This window comes from Podarcis pityusensis (assembly GCF_964106645.2).
Source record: "Podarcis pityusensis genome assembly, chromosome: 5".
Taxonomy (NCBI): Eukaryota; Metazoa; Chordata; class Lepidosauria; order Squamata; family Lacertidae; genus Podarcis; species Podarcis pityusensis.
In genome coordinates this window covers 2,174,630-2,198,491 of record NC_138032.1, presented here as the reverse complement: position 1 = coordinate 2,198,491, position 23,862 = coordinate 2,174,630, and the positions used below count along the sequence as shown (strand labels likewise).

Below are 23,862 nucleotides of genomic sequence, written 5' to 3'. Positions count from 1 at the left end.
AGTCCCAGCTCCTTTTCAAAGAGGGTTGCCATGTTGGTTAAGCTGTACGGATGGAGGCTGATTCTCGCCAGGCAGTCAAAATCTGGCTGAAGCAGTCTTTACTGGTCAGGTGCACACCGCAGGACCTGTTATGGATCTGGGCGTTGCGTTGCATTTTGTACTTTGCATTCTGCACACCGTCATATGCCAAAGGTAGAACTGCACCATGTTCTGCAGATGGCATCAGTTGCTCAACTGCATCAGTGCAGCTCAAAAACAAGCATTGGGATGGGAGAATCTGACAATTGCAGCCGCTCTTTGCTTCTCATTTTCCCAAACTTCGTGTCCAGTTCTCCACAGTTCCACATCCGTTACTTTTTTAAAGAAAAGTCCTCACACAAAAAAATGATCAGCCTTTTAGAGGCAATTTTTCCCAAATATATACAGATGTTCACATGCAATTTTGCCTAATGGGCTCATTTTTCCAAAGTTGTTTCCCCTAATATGATGGATTGTTCTAGACTTTCTTCTCACAAATATGCATTCACACACACACACACACACACACACACACACACACCTCTTACCCTTGTGCTTGTGCATGAATTACTTGAACGGAGAATTGCATTGCAAAATTTGGATAAGTGTGAATTTTGAGGGATGGTTGCATTTTGGTTCACTCATCGCTTTGGAAACTGCAGATGAGGTAGAGTTGGCTTTAAGCGCAAGTGGAATTGAATTTATCCCCATATCTAAATTCAAAACCTTGGGATATATGGAAACCTCCCTCAACGCTGACATTTCTCTGTCTCATCAAAGCTATCCTTCTGCTTCGCTCAAAATGTCATTTCTTCAGCAAATCTCTCACCAGATTCACCTTTGAAACATCACTTTAGAGCAGGGGTCAGCAACTTTTTTCGGTCGTGGGCCGGTCCACCGTCCCTCAGACCATGTGGGGGGCCAGACTATATTGGGGGGGGGGGAATGAACGAATTCCTATGCCCCACGAATAACCCAGAGATGCATTTTAAATAAAAGCACACATTCTGCTCATGTAAAAACACACTGATTCCCAGACTGTCCGTGGGCTGGATTGAGAAGGCGATTGGGCCGCATCCGGCCCCTGGGCCTTAGATTGCCTGCCTCTGCTTTAGAGGAATCTTCACCAAACTAGACTGTTGTTACTTATGTTGGAAATGGGCTCCAGATCTTGTGTCTTTAAAATTACCTGTCTTCAAAATCCCCAAGGATCTCCAACCCCACCCTCTTTTGAAGGCAACTTGCAGCTTCTGCTTCAATTAGTTACATGGGTGGGTTTTGTCTCACTGATGAAAAGAATATATGTTCCTCTCCCTCTTTTTACACACTTCCACCCCCCCCAATCCCTTCCTGCTATCGCTTTAGGTCTCCCCTAGTTGTGTCTTCCTTGCCACGAAGGGATTTCTGAGAAATGTTCACACCTTGTTGTGACGCCCTGGGCTTGTGTACATCGATATTAATGCACCTTTGAGCACTAAGCAAGTGATCGACGGCAGGGATTATGGGGCTGGCTTCAGAAAAGGGACGAGCGCTTCATGGGAACCTCACAAAACAATAGGTTTGGGGCACTTCCGGGTGGAGGGTGGTGGTTTTCTTTTTATCTACTGAGTCACGAATGCAGGTTCAGCAAGGCCAGTATAGCTGCCCCATTCGCCTTGGCTCTCAGTTCAAATTGCAAATCGGGATAGTGTATGGCAGGTTGCAAGGCAAAGGTGTAGCAATAGTTTTTGGGATGAATCATCAGAGCAGTTTCCCCCAACCTGCCCCCTCCAGATGTTTGGGAGGCTAACTCTCACCAGCCACTGTTGGTGGGTGTTGAGCTGCAGAACATCTGGAGAACTTCCAGGGAGGCCCCTAAAGCCCTTAGAGACCCAGGGTGAGGCACTGTGGGAAAGGCCGAATTCTGTGCTAGGGATCATTAGGAAAGGAATCAAGCTGCTGCAGACATCAGAACCCCGTTCTACAAGTCTATGGTGCGACCACATTTTGAATGCCGTGTACAGTTCTGGTGGCCTCACGTCAAAAAGAAGACTGCAGAGTTGGAAAAGGTTCACAAAAGGACCACCAAAATGATCATGGGCGTGGAGCAACTTAGGAAGAAAGGTTGCAGTGTTTGGAACTTTTTAATTTAGAGAAAAGGAGAGTAAGAGGCGAAAAGATAGAAGCTTATAAAGGAGGAAGTAGGTAGAGGAAAGTTTTTCTCCCTCTCTCAAAACTTGTGGACATCCAAAGAAGCTGAATGCTGGAAGATTCAGGACAGATTTATTTATGCAGCGCCTTGTTAACCCGTGGAACTCCCTCCCACTGGAATCAGTGATGGCCACCATCTTGGATGGCTTTAAAAGAGGATTGGACAGATTCATGGAGGGAGAGAAGGCTATTGATGTCTGCTGGCCATCAAGGCTTTGCGCTGCCTTTGCAACTGGGTGCAGTAATGCCCTCTGAATCCCAGCTGCTAGAAATCGTACAAGGGGAGAGAGCTTCAATATTGCTTGTGGGTTTCCCATTGGGGCATCTGGTTGGCCCCTGTGGGAACAGGAGACTGGACCAGCTCTTCTGTTCTGACTGATAAGGCTAAATAATAATAAAAAAATCTCTCTCTTTTTTTTGCACACCCTAAATACCTTCTCACTCTGTCTCTCAGGGCTGACCCCAGAACATTCTCCACAAGGATTTGCAGCAGATCACCTTGCAGTGTCATTGAGGTGCAGCTCTAAGAGTTGTGCTTTGCTGGCCTAGCTTCGTCTGCTGCATCCCTGACTTCCAATAAAGATATATCCTCCATTCATGTTTCTCTCCCCCTTCTGCTTGAATGCTCTCGGGTCACAGGATCGTAGAATTGTAGAGTTGGAGGAAACTCTGAGGGTCCTCTAGTCCAACCGCCTGTGCAATGCAGGAATCTCAAGTGAAGCATCCAGGAGGGAGCTGGTCTCTTGGTCTAGTGTGCACCTGTCATTTCCCGATCCCTTAATTATCTGGTGTGGGTTCCCTCCCTCTCCTTCCTCCACTTAGCCACGGTATACTGTTGTGTCTGTGAAGTGTAGGTGGATTCCCATGAGGCAAGACACAGCGATAACAGCAAAACCTTCATTGAACTACATAACTGGGAAACAGGGGCAAAGCAACTGCTTATATACACCTCTGAAAGCCTGGGCCGCTCCCACTCCCAACGTGATTGGCTGTCTAAACTTCCAAGCTGCGAATCACGACTCAGAGTTGGAAGAGCCAATGGCAGAGGCCCAAATCCTGAAATGTTCTGTGATTGGAGTCGGTGGAAGAAGATTGGAAGAAATTTAAAGACTATCTACAGAAATATTGTAAAATTAATGAATGTTAGAATGATGCCGGATAGAAATTAAGTGGTTTTCAGCTGTAATACTATAAGGGAATATGAAAAATGGATTATTAATAGGTAAAAATTTAACGTTACAATATTTTAAGATTAAAGACTAGGATAAACAAAGAGGGTAAGGATTTGCTGAACCAACAAACTGAACGGGAATACAAAAAAGGGAGGCATGAGGAGGTCCGGGAAACAACCTAATGAAAAATAAGTAATGGAAAGATTGAGTTGTTTTTAACTATCTTTATTTTGTATTTTCTTTTTTGTTATTTTTTTATTTTGTAACATTTTGAAAATCTCAATAAATATCTTATAAAAAAAAAAAAGAAATGTTCTGTGATTGGACATCATGTATCAAATCAGAACACAGGAGCTCAGAATCCTTAGTCCAGACCACAGCTGTCAACGTTTCCCAGTTTTTAAGGGAAATTCCCTTATTCCGAATAGGATTCCTCGCTAGAAAAGGGGAAAGTTGACAGCTATGGTCCAGACTCAAGCTCAGGCAAACACATACATAACAGTCTGCACCGGGAAAATGCTAAATGTGGTTAATTTTTAACCAGGGCTTGCCAACCAGCTTCGAACCCTGGTTTCAGACTCATTCACTAACTGGCAATGTGCAGCGCCACACCATAGTTGGTGCTGAAAAGAGATGGGAGCAAGGAATTTGTGTAGGAAGAATGTGGGGCATGGGCACACGTGTGTGTGTGTGTGTGTGTGTGTGTGTGAAAAACCCACAGGTAGCTCCCAGAGCCTTCACAGGAGCTAAAAAGTCTGTGTTTGGGTTGGGTGTTTTATTGGGTTTTTAAATAATAATAATGTAGCAGTGCTTAAGAGGTCAGGAGATGATTCCCTCTGCACCACTATGGCCAGGAATGATGAAAGAGACTCATGTTTTGGAGTTATGCATTTAGGAAATGCAAGGTACTAGCAGTTTAAATTGTGCCGTATGTTCTGGTGCGTTGCAGACCCTTCAAAGTTTTCATGCATACCTAAAAAAAGAATGGAAAAAGTTCTGAGAATCTTTGCAATGGAAAAGGCAAGAGGGTGAGGATTCTGACCCGAGGGTCCAGGAGTTTTTGAAATGATTGTGTGAATGCGCAAGAGGAGTTGATGGGAATTAAGGAGGTTTTGCCTCCCTTGGCAACTTCTTCTTTGAAAGAAATGGACTTTTCCGTGAGGAATGTGTGCCTGTCCTTTGTAAATTGACATCTTGCCCTGTCAGCAGATCTGTAGCATCTCTGCATGAAACTCTATCTGCTTCTGGAGGGCTCCCTGGCAGTTAAATGACAACACATTGACGTTAAAGCTGCCGATTGAGGCGGGAGAATTTTAGAACCCAGGAAACCATCTCGGGGAGCTGGGCAGACAAAACAACCAGCCGCAATGATTTGTTTTAAAAGGCTCTCCCGCGGCGATGCATCTGGGGTTAGCGAGGTAGATGTCCTGAGCTAAGAAGTGACCCATTTGGCCACTTGCCCTGTGCCATTTTGAAGGAGACAATGGCAATGAGTTGGTGTAGCCCTAAATACCGTATTTTTCGCTCCATAAGACACACCTAGTTTTTAGAGGAGGAAAACAAGAAAAACAATATTCTGCATGAAACAGTGGATGTATGATTTTTGTGATTCATGCTGTGGCCACAGACATGTGATCTGATGGTGAATGTGGGGTGACCCAATGTAAAAATCCTGAGGATCCATGGGCTTTTACCTCCCCCCTCCCAGGCAGCCTCCTTTATCGCTAGCGTCCCTTACCTCTCTCCCGATCCCACCAATCAGCTGTTTCCTTTCAACACCCCCTTCCCTCTCGTTTGCCTTAGTGTCTTTTCCTTAGCTGGAGCAGCATTTTGCTCCTCCTTTTCTTCTAATTTCTCTCCTCATTGCTTTAGTCTTCCTGTTCCCCCCATTTGCAAGTTTGCTGTCTTTACCTCTCCCCTCCCAGGCAGCCTCCTTTATCTCTAGCTCCCTTATCTCTCTCCCTGATCAGCAAACGATCAGCGGCTTTGTTTCAACACCCACTTCCCTCTTTCAAAAAAAAAGCATGATCTGCTTTTTGCCCCTGGACAATTCGGCCCCAGGGACCATGCATTCGCTCCATAAGACGCGCAGACATTTCCCCTTACTTTTTAGGAAGAAGAAAGTGCATCTTATGGAGCGAAAAATACGGTACTTGATCCAGGGCAGTGGAGGTTCTGGTCCAGCTGCTCTGAGCATCAACTGCTACCCTGCTTTCTGGGCACTCTGGCAGAAATCTTTGGTTCCCTTTGGGGATGGGCCACAGGCAGAGAATCTGAAGCTCCCAGGCTCAATCCCCACTGGAATCTCTGGGTTGGTCTGGGAGAGGCTCCTGCCTGAAATCGTGGCGAGCCATTGCTGGCAGCCAGTGTAGGCCATATTGAGCTAGATGCACCAATGGTCTGAGATAGGATAGGGAAGCTTCTTGGCTTCCTTTAGCTGCAGATAGCGAGGGTTGGAACTGAGGCCTGCTAATGCATCTGCTCATCCTCTGGGCTTGGTGAGATGACATGCACAAACACAGTCTCCTGGCAGCTATAAATATCTGGAGAGATGTGTTGTTCCTGAGATGTGTGCCCCTACGCTTGTCCTGGTCTTCCCATCCTGTCGCCCTCCAGCCAGGCTTCACCTGAGGTCACATTATCTGCTCCCCTTTCCTCTGCGGGTGACGCAGGCCGTCCTCCTGTCAGCCCTGAGTGATGATGTGCTTTTGCCCATTGCAATAAAATGGGAGATTTCTGCTGATAACTGCTACAGTTGACAAAAGATGGAATGAAAGGAGAATGGCGAATAAACCCCTGGCACCGGCGCTTTCCTTGTGCGCCCTTCCCGCGAACCCTTTCCAACTTTCCCCCAGCTCTGATCTCCCGATACAGCTCTCCCTTCTCTTTATAAAAAAAAAGAGTTGCCTTCGGTCATCCGAAGGCAATTTTGCTCTTGTCTTGGAGATTGCCACCCAAGCTTGTTGAAGCTTCGCTGAGATTGCGGCATCTTTGCCAGGGCTGATTTGGGCAGACAGTTGCTTTTCTGCATCCAGACATACATATTTGTGTGCCAGGCATTGCTTTAGGTTCAGAAAACTCTTCTCCAGCCCTCCCATCATTTATACCTCATTATCCTTTTGCACTGATAATTGATGATGATAAGAAGGATTTCTTAAACTCTGCCCGGTTACTCATCTGGGCAGAAATTTAAATAAAAGTAAAAATGGGAGGGTGGGGAAGCAGAATCCCATCTGCTAGCATTGCTGTAATCTCCATGGAGCCTATAAGTTATAGGCAGGATCCTCCCCCCCCCCATCTTTATTTATACCTGGAAATGGCAGGTAATTTGAGGACTGTGTGTTTCTGAAGCTACGACTGCACATCTCTGTCGTGAATTCCTTGTAAGGTTTTGGACACGTTTTCTGATCTGTAAAAGGATAAACATACCATACTTCAGAATGAAGCAAGGCTCTGCATAATATATATTTACTTACGGCTGATAAACAATCATATTGATAAACTGGACAAATTATTTTTTTAAAGGGGTTGTACTTTATTTTCTAATTTGTGTCTTTGTGTGTGTTTGGTCGTATGTAAGCTCCAAACATAAAGGGATCTAACTTGGAATTTTCGAATCCAGACATATCAGTTGCTTGTCACCGAGTCCACATTTAAATGAAATTATTTGTGTTTTGGGTCCTGCTCTGTGCAATGGGAATGAATGCTTGCAACAAACTTTGGTAGGGATAACATACACACATCCTAGAAAGATTTTATAAACAGTTATTTTTAAGATCGCAGAGATCACCGCTATGTGGGGAAAGCTGACTTGCACTTTGGGGTGAAAAAGACTTGTGTAACAGGGAAAACGAGTCCACACACACGGCACAGTCAGTCAGAACTGGTGTATGTCTCTTTATCTGCAGGGAAAGAGAGCCAAATAAGTTTGTTAAATATATCATAAAAGAGTGGGATCATTGCAGGGCAAAGGGGGGAATCCATACTCTTTCACTGTGATGCTACAATGCCTGCACTTCCAAAAACTCAGGGAATGTCAAGCTCCTGGGTTTCAAAAGCAACGTTTGACATCTTCCCTAAATATTTCTTTGCCGTACACCGATGCAGAGTCTTCATATTAAAAAAAAATAAAAAAACATTTTGCCGTGTGGGGCAAGAGCTCGTCTTGTTTTGCACTGACCTGCTGTCACGGGCTGGCTGTTTTGCTTTAAAAATAAATAAATGTTTCCTGTTACAACTGAAGAAGGAGTAAAGTGCAAGAGGGAAAACCCCACAGATTTTCGGCTCAAGTTGTTTGTCCTTGATGATTCCCCACTGGGGAGTGTGTGTGTGTGTGTGTGTTCTGTCCTCTGATCATCCTGGCCTGAAACAAATTGTACCTTTTTATTATTGTGAACCAAAGGCAGGTGGTAGGAGACCAAAAAAATGGCAAGTATTTTGCCCTGGGGCGCTGTTTATTTGGATGGTGCTCTGATGCTTCTGACAGGGTCTCCTGCGAGGAAGGGGAAAAAGTTCAATTGATCTTACGTTGTAGAACCTGGGTTGGGTTAAGAGTAGGTAATTCACGTCTCAGACAGTGTCGGGCAGAGGCTTAGATCATTTTGGAAAACCTGTCTGGAGTTTTTCAGAGAAGGCTTCGTAATTTTAAAGACCCCTGCAACGCCGTTGTTGCCTTCTGTGCCCTACTTTTTAAAAATAAATATTTTATCTTTTTTTTTTTTTAAATGATATTTATTAAAGTTTCAAAAAATACAAGAAGTACAAAATACAGAAAAAAGAATAAAGTTTTTAAAATATAACAAAAAAGTAAAGAATAAAAAAGAAACATACAAAATAAAACAGTTAAAAAGACATTAATTTTCCATAACCTATCTTCCCTACACTTATTTCCCCGGACCTCCTCATACCTCCCTTTTTTGTATTCCAGTTCAGTTTGTTAGTTCAGCAAATCCTTACCATTAAGCTTTTACCCAATTGTAAACCTTTTTTCCTATCTCTTAAAGCATTACAGCTGGAAACCACTTAGTTTCTATCCAACATCCTTCTAAGATTCCTTAATTTTACAATATTTCTGTAAATAGTCTTAAAAATAAATATTTTATCCTTCACCTTCTCCCCCATACTCAGATTGGACACGAACGACTTGACCAGAAATATTCCATATATTCCTGTTGCCAAAGGGTGAAAGCAAAGAGATTGGCATTGATTGGCACTTCTAACTTCCCACCTCCCCAATTTCAGGAATGGGCAGCGAACCTTAAAAACAGAAAGTAATAAAGGAATGTCAGAATATTGTGGGGGATATTGGGAAGGAGGTGGTTAAAATAGCAGTAGCCTTGAGGTTTTAAGGAGGGGGGGAAATACTGTAAGGTGTCTACGAAGTCTTAACATCCCAGAAGAAAGTGTATTGAGCTCAATGGGGTGCAGAAAATTGCAGCTAAATTCTGTCTCCATATGCAACCTGAGCCTCTACCTTCTTGTATTAACCTTGCATCTGAGTAACATTGCATTCCTAAGCAAGTTTACTTTGTAGTCAATCCCACTCAGTTCAATGGGGCTTACTTCCAAGTAAGTTTGCATGTGATGAAGTTGGCACACTACTTAGTTGAGCCAGGTATTTCATAACATCTGAAGAACTGGCCTGCCTTCTCCTCCTTTTAAAAACTGCTTCTGTGTTTTTTAATAGTTGTGGCCACGTTTTGCTTTTTATTTGTTTTTTGTTTTATTTTTAAAGCACACACAGAAAGGTAAACTGACCTTGTTATTCCAGGGTAGAAGTCAGAGGAGAACTCTTCTGTGAACCATGCTACAGAAACCAAACCTAAAGTTAGAATCGGTTACATATTCTGAGAGTTATTTACTGTTAAAAAGAAAATAACTTTCACCATTTGACATAACTGATTTGTTTTTGTAATTAGCAAAAGCATCGTACCTGTTGAGGATTCAGCTCCTCCCACACACTGTTCGAATGAAAAGGGTGATTTCAAAATTCCACATCAGCATTGACCAGTATTAGCCAATATTTGATGGGTCAACGGACCAAAACTCTTTTGACCAAATACCCAAACCCTCAACTTGAAGCCTGCAGCCTTCTCCTAGGCCAACCACTGATGTGTATTGGTGTACTGAGTACCAACCGCATGCTTGAAAGGTCAGAAATGTTAGTTGCATCAGAAGGATGTGTGTGAGAGATCATTTGTGACATAGGGTTTTTCTTTTACAAATGACTGTTAACTGTCTGCATGATTTTCATGCTTTAGATAGCAGACATTTGACAAAGCAGCAAGCGGATAGCATCTGGGAAATGACATTTTGCACACACTAAATCAGTGTTGGCTGAACCAGGAGGAAGTCAGCTTGGCATCCCTCCTATGGCAGCCAGGCATTCAGATGGTTCTCTGAACTGGCCCCCTGAGCCATGGCTGGGGTGTGTGTGTGGCCCTTCGCATCCTGTTAGACTCTGTTGGTCTGTGATGATGGGAGCCATCTCAAGTTGACTTCCTTCTTCTCGTTCAGGCAAGACTTGGCATTGATTTGGTGCATGAAAAAGGTGGTTTGCTAGATCTTTCTCCCCCCCCCCCCCAACTGGTTTCCAATGCACTGAACAGACTTCTCCGCAATTCAAAGCGTAATTCAGCCATCAGCCTCGCTCTCCCTTCCACATTTCAGGCGGAATGACTACTTTAAATCTCTGCGTTTTACTTGATTGCCAACTTAGGGAACTTGCAAAAGCACTCTAGAGGGAGGGAGAAGTGGGAAGGAGTTCGTGACAACTCGGGTGCCAGCCAATCAGTGCTGTGCACAGACAGATTCTGCTGCATACAGGCAGAACTAGTTCGTCTAAGCTTGATCCTGGCAAGGAAGGCACAGGCAGCTCATATAATGTACATTGTGCACAGTCTTAAATAGCAGATACTTCTCCTGTCTTATGTAGTTACGATTAGGAGTTCCTCTTTCTCTCTCTCTCCTCTGCTCCACTTCTTAAATGTTCAAAAACTTACCTACCCATGCTTCTTGGTTAAACTTCTCTTTGCCACACTGCACACATTCTGCCTTTCCATAACAAACTTATACGCTAGTCCTGTTTTTAAAAAAACAAAACAAAAAAACCCCAATAATTGACTGTGCCCAGTTTTGAATTGCAGTGTGAGGATTTGTTAGTGCTCAGCTGTGGTGGATCTGCAATATTCACTTGTCTCTGTGATCTCTGTGCCCCTTTTCTCTCCCTGCTCTTTGCCACGCCGCTTTCCCTAAAGTAGTAAAGTCTTTCAGACCTTTACCAGTGAATTTCAGCCTTTGAAACATGGGTATCCATTCTGTTAGACAGCTTATTCCACCCTCTGCCAAGCCGGTGCCCTCAGAAACTGTAGGATCACAGCTCCAATCACCCAAAACACCATGGGACTGTGCTGGCTGCGGCTGTTTCAAAATATCTGGAGGGCACCAAATTGGCAGGGCTGCCTTATCCATTTAACACAGGTTTAAAACCTCGAGTTTCTATGGTGCTCTGACAGTTCTGCCTCCCATTCCCCCCACCTAATCTTGTACCAGCAATTTTGCGAAGCCGTCGTTTTTCCACTTGGCTGTTTGTTTGGACCTCTGTACATGTACGGTTTGCTGCGGTTTTCGTTTCGCTTGCACATTTTATTTATTTATTATTTATCAGACCGATATGCCTCCTCCCCTTTGCCAAGCTGCCAAAGCACATTGATTGCAGCACCATTTTTAATTAAACATCACAGCTATGTGGGATGCAATTTACAACAGCGGATTAAATGAAGTATCGAGGAAATAAATTGGACTAGTCAAAGCTGTGATACAGTTTTGCATGTGTACAGGTACAAAGTAATTAACTCTTATTGAAGGGAATCTGAGTGGTCTTTTGCATTTCTCGTTGGAATAGAGATATATAACCAGTGCTGTTTTTCTGGGGGGGGGGGACGGACACAGGGGGGTGCATACCCCTAAACATTTTGTGAATCTTTGTACTTTTGTCCATTTACTGTATTTATTTTTCCTGTTTTGAACTATAAAATAGTGATTTTCTTGAGTCAAAATGAGAGTACCCCTAGACATTTTTTAAAAAGAAAAAAGCACTGTATATAACAGTTAAATTTGGGATTTGATGTAGCCTTTGTCTGAAGTGAGATCTTACTTATAGCAGAGGAATCGTGATGCAGCAATACAAATGCACTGGAATCCATTCCTGATCTGTGATTTAATCTGTGAACACATCCCCCAGGGTGCTTCGAGGGATTATTGCTGTCTGGTATTACAATCCCGTGTGCTCACCTGCTTGTGTGCATCACAAACTGTATGGCTAAACAAGGCACGGAAGCTGGCAAATTGCAGATGTGTCCGTTTCACAATAAATTTCAGAAATTCTTCAAAGTCTGACGGGACAGAAAGTGAAGGAGAGCAGCCAGCCCATTGAACAATCACAAAATGGAACGGGAAATCGCCTGCTCATCCTTGACCCCCCCTTTCTTTGTAGCTCCGTGCATCAATGGTATTGAGACAGGTATCTGTGCAAATCCAGGATTTACTTGGCAAAGGGCTGTGCTGAGCTTTCAGTTTCTGGAGGTGTGTGTGCCAGAGAAGAAAGGCCCAGTTTCAGTCTCTGGCAATGCCAGGTTCAACTGGGAGAAACCCCTGAGGCTGAAACTCCAGAGAGCTGCTGCCAGTCAGATCAGTCAATCATCATCATCATCATCATCATCATCATCATCATCATCTATTATTTATACCCCGCTCATCTGGCTGCGTCCCCCCAGCCACTCTGGGTGGCTTCCAGCAAAACACTAAAATACAAGAACCTATTAAACATTAAAAGCTTCCCTAAACAGGGCTGCCTTCAGATGTCTTCTAAAAGTTTGGTAGTTATTTTTCTCTTTGACATCTGGTGGGAGGGCGTTCCACAGGGCGGGTGCCACCACCAAGAAGGCCCTCTGCCTGGTTCCCTGCAACTTGGCTTCTCGCAGTGAGGGAACTGCCAGAAGGCCCTCGGAGCTGGACCTCAGTGTCCAGGCAGAACGATGGAGGTGGAGACGCTCCTTCAATACTGACCTGGATGGGCCAGTTACAAAGCTTCAGTTGTTGATACAACCTGAAGTACCTTGGTCGAAGTTTTACGATCCCAGACTGCAGGTGGTGGTTGTATTTTTGCTAATGTTCACCTATGACTTTTTAAATGTAGAAGACTAGTTGAAAGCACTAAGATAAAACATTTCTCCCTCTGCTATGCTAGCTTTCTGCATGCGGGGATACCATGCTTTTAAAACGAAGGCACACATTCAGACGTGCAACCCCTACCCCCAGTCTGAAGTGAAACAGTCCCAGAGAAGTACCATATTTTTCGCTCTATAAGATGCACGAGACCACAAGACGCACCTAGTTTTTGGAGGAGGAAAACAAGGAAAAAAATATTCTGAATCTCAGAAGCCAGAAAAGCAAGAGGGATCGCTGCGCAGTAAAAGCAGCAATCCCTCTTGCTGTTCTGGCTTCTGGGATAGCTGCGCAGCCTGCATTCGCTCCATAAGACGCGCACACATTTCCCCTTACTTTTTAGGAGGGAAAAAGTGAGTCTTATAGAGCAAAAAATACGGTATGTATCACGTGAATATTCTGATTGGCCCTTCCCTGGGCATTTTGCTACATCCAAATGGAGCTCGCAGGTCCCTCAACATTACTGAATACCTTGGAAAGGCAAAGTTCATTCCTTCTGCCGCCGCTGCCTGTGTTTGAACAAGAGACAGATGGATATCTCTTCTTGCTGCTTCAGTGAGAGAAATCTTCTAAGGTTACCAGATTGCTTCCTAATAGGGTGGATATTGCTGTACTTAGCTCTGGAGTGCAAGCAAAAAATATCTCTCTTCATTTATCAAACTGTGTGCAATTGTCATCATGCGATAAATCTACAGGCAACAGATGAATGGAGCGAGCTATGCTAAAACCACACACAAACACCCCTGCAATATGTTTTTGCCTTTAACCCTTCTGCGATGGGCGGTGTACCTTTCTGAAGATATCTGCAGTCAGGCAGGGGTGGGTGAAGGAATCTAGCTTGCTGCAGCTTTGTGAAACATAGCCAAAGGAAACTTTAAATCTCTGGATCAGCAACTGTCATTATTATTATTTATTGAATTTGTATTCTGCTCATTATCCGTAGATCTCAGGGCGGTTCACAATGTGAAATACAATATAAAAGCAAAAAAGACACAATAAAAACAAGAACAAAACCCTCACATATTTATGGGCTTGTTCATACTTCCGCTTGTCTTGTGCCTAGAGAGCATGGGTCTGAGCTGTTTTTTGCTTGCCCCATGACTTTCCCCTGGAAAAGCTGCTCTTTAGCACTGAATCGGAGCAAACCTCAATCCACGGAAAACCCCACTGACAATTGCTCCAATTCAGTGGTAAAGATTCAGTGGGTTTTCCCAGGGGAAAGTAGCAGGGCAAGAAGAAGCCTGAATGAGACTGTAGATCAGTGGCATAGCGTGGTTTGCTGGTGCCCGGGCGGGCGGGCGCTGGGGCGGCAGGACGCAGAGGTTGAATGGAACTTGCCACGCCAGCCCAGCATGTGCCATCGACATCACCAGACTGATGCCAGTCCTGAACTGCTTTGCAAGCCTCGCAAAGCAGCTCAGGGTGGCACGGCGGCATGCACAGCGCCCCCAGAAAAATGTTCCGGGGGCCATCGTCCTAGCAGCCCCCCGTGCCACGCCCCTGCCATAGATCTGCTTATAATTCTTGGTACTCCTAATTGAGCATCTTTGTTTCACAGAATATTTGGTGTTATTTGACTGTAATCAGAGAAAAGAGTCCGTTGGCAGTCTTGGAATGGCCAAGAAACCAGCTTCCCAAACCTGCTCTTGGTTCACAAGCCCCGGTGCACTGTTTTGCACGATCTCTTCTTTACCCAGGCCTCTCCTGATGCTAATCTTGACTTAGGTGGCATGATTGCCACCATCCCATAATTCCTTCCTCCCAATTCCCTGTTAACAGGTCTTCTGCACACGTGGTTGGTGTTCATGAATAGTAAGCTGGCGATATCCAGAATGTCACCCCTTTGGCATGAACTTGCCCAACCCTCTTTCAAAGGCCATCACTTTCTCCTGGTAGAGCGAGTTCCATAGTTTAATTATACACTGCATTAAGAAGTCCTTTCTTTTATCTGTACTTTTCATCAAGTACAGTTTTATAAAGACACCTCAGTTAAGTGCAAAGAGGAAACAACGGTCTCCTGTCGTTTCGTGCGGAAGCAGAGAGGTGGAGTTTTGCAAAAAGTCTGGCTGAAACACGGTGGCTGTGAATCATGGTAGAGCACTGGGTTCAGATGGTCATATTCGGAGGGGGAACTGAGCAGGTGCCATTTGTCCCAGTTCTACACACACACACACGTGTGAATTTGCCTCATCTTGGGTGCCCCAGTGGAGCGCCTAGGGTAGGATTCGGGGGAGGCGTGGAGCAGCGCAAGCCTCTGTCACATCACCAACACAGACCACCTGAAATTTGCAAAGAAGCAAACAACTTTCCCCGTTTTCTCCTCCAAATCTTTTGATGGTGTGGTGGCCAGTCAAGCAAGAACCTGAAGCCTTGTTTTGTTCTCAGAAGTGACTCTGTGGCCTTTGGAAGGAAGGAGAGCGAGAGCGCGGGCAAGGGGTGTTTTCATCGGAAGCCAAATTCCGAGTCAAATTCCGTGGCGCCTTTGTCCCCCTGGCTCGGCTGCCCCCTTCTAATTGTTCCCTTGTCAGGAGGCGTACGCCTCCGAGAGAGTTATCTGATGGCTGCCCCAGGGCTCGCGAGCGACTCAGACGCTGACCTCTGGGTGCAAACCGCTTCTCCAAGCCTCTCTGGCCTGGGGCTCGGCTGCCCAGACCCAGTGTTGGCCCTGGGTGTCTTAACTTTCCTCCCCTCACCTGGACATTTTGATGCACCTGTCTGGGGCAGGGGTGGAGTGGGCCAAAGGGTTAGAGGATCACAGGAGGAGCAGGGAGAGCGAAGCAGCCTCCCAGCTGCTCATGTCAAGGCGAGGATTAATCGCTATTTAAATAGCAAGCTGGGAGGGGGTGCTGGGCTGTGGAATGTGGCCGGATCAAGGCAGAGGAATGGCTCTTACCCTCTTCGCCATTCAGACAGATGGCTCCTGGCTTGCTTGGAATGACAAGGCTGCCGTATTTACAATTTACTTTCCTCTTTATTACGATTAAGATTTCTAATCTGATCTGCTGCCCAATGCCTGCTGGAGGGCGACTGCTTGTGCAACAGCCATTTTAAGAGGCAAGATACCTATTAAACACTTTTAAAAAATAAACACGGCTAAAACAGACTCGTCTGCCACATTCCTGACAACCAAATCAAGGACGTGCCAAACCCCCTTGAGAGAGTTTGCCAGGTTTGCAAATTTTGGTGCTTCCTCAGATGGTTTTGCCTGAAGGAACTCCCAGAGATTGCATTTGGGATTTTGCAGTGAGTGGGATGTTGGTGGGACTTGGCACCATTTTGTAATTTTTTCTTTAAATACAAATCTGGGGTTTTGAATGAGAAGGTGTGCTTCGGAGTGCATATGTTCATTGAAACAAGCGACGAAAATGCATTGCATATGGGGAAATGGCTTGCAAAAACACAAATACTAAGAGAAGTTAACACCAGGACGCTAGCCAACTCTCAGGAGGACTTTTAGACAAAAATGAATCACAAACCGATGTGGAAATGTGGCTAAATCGAGGCTGGGAAAATGAGAACCTGAAATTGACTGGGTGGCCCATCCCTTGCAGGAGCAAGCAAGACAGGCTTGTAAGGGTGCTGTGGCAATGGAGCAAATCTAGGTGGCCAAGAGAACGGCCTGCTTTTCTCAGGGCTGAGCCTGCTGGGGAAAGGGCTGCGTTGCTTGAGAAAGGGTGCCCCTCAAGGCGGGGGTGGCTTTGTTTAGGGATTAAGGTGCCTCTAGCTGGCAGGCAAAAGGGCTGGCTGCTTCTCTTGGCATCGGTGCCAGGGGTGCGTGCTGAGCGACATTGCCAAACTTGCTGGTTTCTTCTCTGAGTGAATTGGTTCCTCTACCGTCCTTTCTCTTTACCAACGTAAACACGTTTCAGTGGCCAAGTTCAGGCAATTGCATCTCAGCTTCATAAACCAAAATGTGAGCGAACTGCTTGCACCTGCTCACCCACTAAAGCTCTGCTCGCTTGTTGCTATTTATTAATCGCCTTCCACAGATGTCCCCGGGCGATGGGTGAACTAGAATCAAAACAGCTACAGAAATAACCCAAGAGCAGCTTAAAAGCAATGCTAAATGGACACCTATGGCCGAGATCTTTTCATCTTCGTTGTGTAACTTGGCAAGCAGATCTTGAAGTCTCATAGATTCCTGTTTCATCCAAACCAGGAAACCTTGGTCCCTAGCATTGAACGAGCCAGGATCCTAAACCGTGGTTTGAAGTGGGTTTAGGATCTTGCCTCATTCTCATGCTGCTAACCAGAGTTTCTCCGGTGCAGATGCAATGAGAAGCTACGGTCAATTACAGTCTTCCTGGTTTGGTTGTGAAAGTTCTGTATGCATGTTCAAAAGACTCACGTGTCTTGGTTTATCAATCTGAGATGTGATTGTCCAAACTGGGTCAGGGCTGAGATTCTTCTTACATCTGGTAATCTTCAAAAAAAATATAATCTGATGGATGTGCTTTATGAGTGGGATACAATTAAATATTTCAGCCAAGGAAAATAAAAAGTATGACTTATCCTTCCCTGCTGTAAAATAGTGTGAGGTGAAGGATTAAGATGTCACTGGCGAGGAGGGAGCAGGAGAAGAAGAGCAATCGGAAGGATCTTTGAGCTTGAACGAAATGTATGGCTGAAGGTGGCATCATAACTCCCTGGCTATTTCCATGGAGCAGAGGAAACCCAGGAAATAACCTTCTTGGAACAGACAGCCTCAGAAGGTGGCAATCTCTCCTTCCTCAGAGGTCTTTAATCAAAGGTTGGATGGACGCCTGTTAGGAATCCTTTAGCTGTGATTCCTGCATCAGAGGGGGTTGGACTACAGGGGCCTTGGGGTCCCTTCCAACTCTACAATTCAGTGATTCTATGAGCTTGGAAGGTGATGGACTCTCCTTCCTTGGAGGTCTTTAATCAAAGGTTGGATGGACATCGGCCAGGGATCCTTTAGCTGTGATTCCTAGTGGATTACCCTTGGGGACACCTGCCAACTCTACAATTATATGATTCTGTGATTCTCAAGATTGTGTCAAACTTAAAGGTGGTTAAAGATGCTAAATGTGTGTGTGTGTAGATAGATAGATAGATAGATAGATAGATAGATAGATAGATAGATGATAGATGATAGATGATATATAGATATATAGATGATAGATAGATAGATAGATAGATAGATAGATAGATATAGATAGATAGATAGATAGATATAGATAGATAGATAGATGATCGATAGATAGCCAAACACTGATAGCTGAGCTGGAATTATTTCCAGAGGAACAGAGGCTGGGTTCTTTCCCTTACTGTAACATATCTATGTATTCTCTCTCTCTCCTTTTCAGCCACAGTATACAAACCTGGGGCTCCTTAACAGCATGGACCAGCAGATACAAAATGGCTCCTCATCCACAAGCCCGTACAACACGGACCATGCTCAGAACAGCGTGACGGCGCCCTCCCCTTACGCCCAGCCCAGCTCAACCTTTGACGCCCTCTCGCCCTCGCCCGCCATCCCCTCCAACACAGACTACCCAGGACCTCACAGCTTTGACGTCTCATTTCAACAATCCAGCACTGCCAAGTCGGCCACGTGGACGGTAAGAGTCAGGTCTGGCTTGGGGGGGGGGCGGCACTGGAAGGCTGGTGCGTGAAATATGGTGGCAATTGGGAAGTTGCAGCCCAATGTTTTCCCTGTTAGGAAGGAACTGTGTTCCAAAGGTAATGCATGGGTCATTCCTGGTCATGTTTTCCCATCGACTGGATGGAACAACTCCTCCGTTGGAGGACGCTGGGAATGTGAGCGGTAGAATGAGGGTGGTGAGTCACTAGATTGCAGTAATTCACAGTTGCTCAAGAGGCATAGTAGTTTTCCAAAGTCCACTGGTAGCCAGAGTTAATTTAAATGCCCCGTGCAAAATGCAGTTCCGTTGGGCACAGTTCAAGGGTTAAAGCGTCATATTTTCCTAAGTCCCGATTCTTGTCACCAGGTCGCTTGTAAACATTCCCAAGGGTGGTTTAGACACAATTGAGATCATTGGATAGGGTTCGTTTTGCAACCTGTGTCATGCTCCCATTGGTCTTTGCTTGTGATGAGGTTTGTAGGGTCTGGGAGTACTCTCTTGTATCTTGTGGATACCAACTCTGCACCTACATATGCAAGAGAAAGAAAGATCATTGTCTCCCCTCTCCTCTCTCCCCCCACATCCTCACAATGCCTGCGACAACAATGTCTCATACCGAATGTAGCTGATGTGTCAAAAGGACTCTGTGAATTGAAAAGAGAAGCGTTTATATGTACCTTTGCTATTCATGAAAGTCTTTCAATGAAATAAATAAATAAAACAAACGATTCCCGAGTGTGAGCCAAAGTTGGCCAAGTTCTCGTTGGGTCTGCATCCTCTGACCTGCTGAGAACCAGAGATGGAGCGTCTACCTCCGCTTGGTATCTTCGGCTCTATCAGGGGCTCCTGTGTTGCTGGGGGCCATCTGAGCCACACACACCCTGGATCTTCTTGAGGTTGCCTTGTTGTTGTTGTTTAGTCGTTTAGTCGTGTCCGGCTCTTCGTGACCCCATGGACCAGAGCACACCAGGCACTCCTGTCTTCCACTGCCTCCCGCAGTTTGGTCAATCTCATTCTGGTAGCTTCGAGAACACTGTCCCACCATCTTGTCCTCTGTCGTCCCCTTCTCCTTGTGCCCTCCATCTTTCCCAACATCAGGGTCTTTTCCAGGGAGTCTTCTCTTCTCATGAGGTGGCCAAAGTCTTGGAGCCTCAGCTTCAGGATCTGTCCTTCCAGTGAGCACTCAGGGCTGATTTCCTTCAGAATGGATCTTCTTGAAGTCCATGGGACTCTCAAGAGTCTCCTCCAGCACCCCAATCAGAAGGAATTAAGATCTCATCAGGAGACTGCTTTTTCTTTTGCCTTCGCCTCTTGATGTGACTCCAGGGCTCTCTGATGAATACCTGTCACCTTCCTGTCTCCCTGATGACAGTTTAGGAACCAACCCAACTGGAAGGATTTCTTCGGTTACAGTGACCTATTAAAATTGTGATTTGCATCATGCCCCACCCTTGCAAAGAGTAACACAATTTGAAAGTGTTCTTTCAGCTTTCACTGGCTGTTACCAAAGGGCGTTGGCAGGGGGAATAAGGCGTTCACCTTGCAGGATCTCCGCCTTTTACCCCCTGGTAACTATTCCCTCGAGGACTGTTTGGCCTTGCTGAGAACTGGAGAGGCCCTTGACTGGTAGATCATCTTATTCCCGGAAAGCACAGTACAGCCATAGGAGAGCCGTCCCAGGAAGCTACTCAGCCAAGATGCGTTTAGTTCCCAAGGCTATAATGGGAGGGCCAAGAATTGCTGGCTCTTCCCAAGAGAGAGAGACCAAGAGAGGTTGCAAACTTCAACTGCATTTAGATTTTACTGTTCTGGTGCATAGTCCCAAAATTTAAAAGGGTGTGGCTGCAGAATTATTACCAAGTGACTTTGTTTGGTTAACTTTTTATACTGCTTCATGTTTGAACAAAATATCTCAGCAGTTTACATATCACAACAGCAGTGATATAAAATGCAATACAGTGGTACTTTGGTTCTCAAACTTAATCTGTTCTGGAAGTCCGTTACAAAACCAAAGTGTTCCAAAACCAAGGTGCACTTTCCCATAGAAAGTACCGGTAATGCAAAATGGATTAATCCGTTCCAGACTTTTAAAAACAACCCCTAAAATAGCAATTTAACGTGAATTTTACTATCTAACGAGGCCATTGATCCATAAAATGACAGCAATAATCAATGTACTGTACTATAAAATAATACAACAACAACAACAACAACAATTATTATTTTTTCTTACCTGCACTGATGATAGTTGTTGTTTGGATGGGGGGCTTTTATCCATTTCCTCAGTCACACAATCAATCAATCAATCAATCAATCAATCAGTAGCTGAACTGGGTTCCACACAGTCACGAAAACAAATTAACCGAAAAAGCCACAAAAACACAAAATAAATAGCAAAAACAAAAGTGCCAAACTTAATCCGTTCCGAAAGGGGGTTGGACTCGATGGCCCTTGTGGTCTCTTCCAACTCTATGATTCTATGAGTCCGTTTGACTTCCAAAATGTTTGAAAACCAAGGCGCAGCTTCTGATTGGTGCAGGCACCTCGGAAACAACAGCCGACAGCCACATTGGATGTTCAGCTTCTGAAAAACGTTCGAAAACCGGAACACTTCCTTCTGGGTTTTCGGTGTTTGGGAACCAAGGCATTTGAGAACCAAGGTACCACTGTATAACTACAACAATAAACAATACTAGTAGCAATTCCACTATTCTAAGTTTCATCGTTAAGCAGCAATGTGCATCCATTAGGAAAAACTTTCTGTCAGTGAGAACTCTTTGACCGTGGAACAGACTCCCTTGGAAGGTGGTGGAATCTCCTTCCGTGGAGGTTTTCAAGGAGAGGTTGGGTGGGCACCTGTTAGAGATGCTTTAGCTGTGATTCCTGCGCTGCAAGGAATTGGACTAGATGACTCTTCCAACTCTGCAATTCTATGATTCTATGATATTGTGTACATTCAGTTGTACACCACCCTAATAGCTTATAAGATCATAGAAGAGAGTTTGGATTTGATATCCCGCTTTATCACTCCCCTTCAGGAGTCTCAAAGCGGCTCACATTCTCCTTTCCCTTCCTCCCCCACAACAAACACTCTGTGAGGTGAGTGGGGCTGAGAGACTTCAGAGAAGTGTGACTGGCCCAAGGCCACCCAGCAGCTGCAGGTGGAGGAGCGGGGAAGCGAACCTGGTTCACCAGATTATGAGTCCACCGCTCTGAACCACTGCACCACACTGGCTCTCACACCACACTGGCTCTCAAGCTGCCATCTTTTTCATTCCATCCTGTATTGGGCCCCCGCAGTGCTCTTTCTGTTCTGCTGCAGTTCGCTTCCACCCAAAGCTGTGCTATTCGTTTTCCTGTTCAACTGTGGCAAAATGATAAAATCACATAACTTACATCATTGATTTTGTAATTTGCATTGTCGTTACGTTATTCCACCCCGTTCATGACAACGCAAAGGAAACACAATGCAAGTGGGAGGGAAAGGTAATCAGTTATGCACAATTTGCAGACTGAAAGCAATGGCAGATACTGATTGTATTCAACTGGGTTGATTTCCTGTTGAACACCAGCAATTTTTGCGCCTGTTTCAGTGGTTGTCAGAATGCTCTTGACGTCTCTACTATTGAGTGTGACTTCTGATCTGTTGCGGCCAATTTATCCCAACTCTTTCCAGGTCTGATTCTCACCAATTTATGGTCTGTCATCACAAAAGAGAGGGCCGAATGGACATCACATCATGATTTAGAACATGTGTGAACAAACCTTCTGCTCTCCCTTTTACTCCTCCCTCCCTCCCTCCTCTCTTCTCCTCTCTCTCTCTCTCTCTCTCTGTGTGTGTGTGTTACATCTGGTTTTGTGGAAAGCACAGTTTGGAATTACATCTGAACCAGCAAAAAATATCCCTTCAAACCAGGTCCTGATCCAAGCTGGCCTTCCTGGATCTGGAGGACTTTATTATTATTTTTAATTCACAACATTAATACTGAATTGAAAAATAATAATCCTCAAAGTGGTTTACAATGATATATGTAAAACAATAACATTATCAGTACCAAGAATTAACGGCAACAATTTGAGACTTTCAAAAAATTAAAAAAACTAAAAACAGGTTAAAACAAGTGGCAGCTCTCTAAATATATGGGTAGGCTTGTCTAGTTTTTCGCAAGCTCACGTGACGGTGCTTTGCTGTTTCAGACATAACAGCAAACTGCACTTTCTTCCCAAGTGGGTGTAACGGATCAAAATGGATCATTTGAGTGGGGAGAAGGATGTGCTTGAGTCTGAGGTTCATTCGTGTAAAATGCCCAAGCCGGGTTTGTTTGGCCTGTGAATCAAAGCTGCCTGCCTCCGCACAAAGAAGGGAAAAGAAATGTTGGGAAAATTGCAGCAAAATGGGAAAGGACAGAGGTGAGGGCACCTGACGATTCAAGACCACTCTTCTCACATGAGATGAAAATGGTCTGAAAATCCAGGCGAGAGAGATTCAGCTGTGCTCTTTGAGTCATGAGCAGATAAAGGTGTGTTTACTGCGACGCTTTTGCGTGAGGTCTCTTGCAACTGGAAGCAAAGCTGTAATCAGCTTTAAATGGTGTGTCGGCATTTTATTGTGGGATCTGAGAACTTGCTGGATTCCCATATATCAGGAGTGCCTTCCTCCTCCTCCTCCTTTCTGCTTCTTCCTGGTGCTTCCCCCCCCCCCCATGTGGAAGAAAACAAGGCATTTCGAAAATCCTGCGCCTATGGTGGCTGTTGTTGTTTTTCCCAAAAGAGGAGAGACTTTTTTCTTCTCCCACCAACTCCACCCATTGCAAAAGGGAAAGTCAATTGCCTCTCGCAGGCAGAACCCATTGCAGGATTCGAATTCAAATGGGTTGGTCCCTTAGATCCAAAGATTTCTTTCTTCAGAGGCAGGAAGTGATCCTTTGGGATTAACCCCATCTCTCCCTTCCCTTTTGTGGGATGCCCTATCCATTTTCCCCACCCATCCTTGGAGTGAGCATGTGAAAATGTGATATTCTAAGCCTGATCCCCGCAGACTGATAAGAAGCGTACCTGAAGATGACTAAACCCACGTTCTTCGCTCTGCCGCTGTTTTTCTTTGTGTTCCCGTTGCCAGGCGAGGTGCGTGTTTGCATCTGGTTGGACTGCTTTTATAAAACAACAACAGCCTGTGATTAAAATGTCAGACAATGGGAATTAAGGTTTTTCTGACACTTTGAATGTTATTTGCAGGAGAGGATCCAGCCTGCGAAGGCTGAGCAAAAGTCGATTAAATATGGGTGTGGGTGAAAGCAGATGGTGGACTCTTATCAGTGGCTACCGAGGCTCACAAAAACAGAATACCTGTGCACAGGGTGCATTTGATTTAAATCAAATCAATTTAAATCATGATTTAAATCACCAGTCAGTAAGACTTAATTTAAGTCACTAGTCAGTAAGACTTGGTTTAAATTTTTCTTTTCTTTTTTTTACAGAAAGACTCATTCTTGCTGGTATAATCTTAATATTTACAACCAGATGAAAGTTTCATTTTTGGAATAATAAACTTTCAGAGCAGTTTTTACAGTTATATCAAAAAATAATGATTTGGTTATACTATCAGAAATACATAGACAGATAATTATGAAAGTATTGTGAGGTTTAATAAA

At 44.8% G+C, this 23,862-nt stretch overlaps 1 protein-coding gene across 6 annotated transcripts in view; it reads left to right on the top strand.

The window, feature by feature from the left end:
* LOC308478134 (tumor protein 63) overlaps nucleotides 1-23,862 on the top strand; it is a gene marked incomplete at its 3' end in the record, with an annotated part of 96,616 nt that overhangs the window by 5,791 nt on the left and 66,963 nt on the right. For all 6 annotated transcript variants that reach the window (XM_081007495.1, XM_081007494.1, XM_081007493.1 and 3 more), the window contains exon 2: nucleotides 17,933-18,187. In XM_081007495.1, coding sequence (XP_080863621.1) covers nucleotides 17,933-18,187 — 255 coding nt within the window. The remainder of the gene's footprint in view (nucleotides 1-17,932; nucleotides 18,188-23,862) is intronic.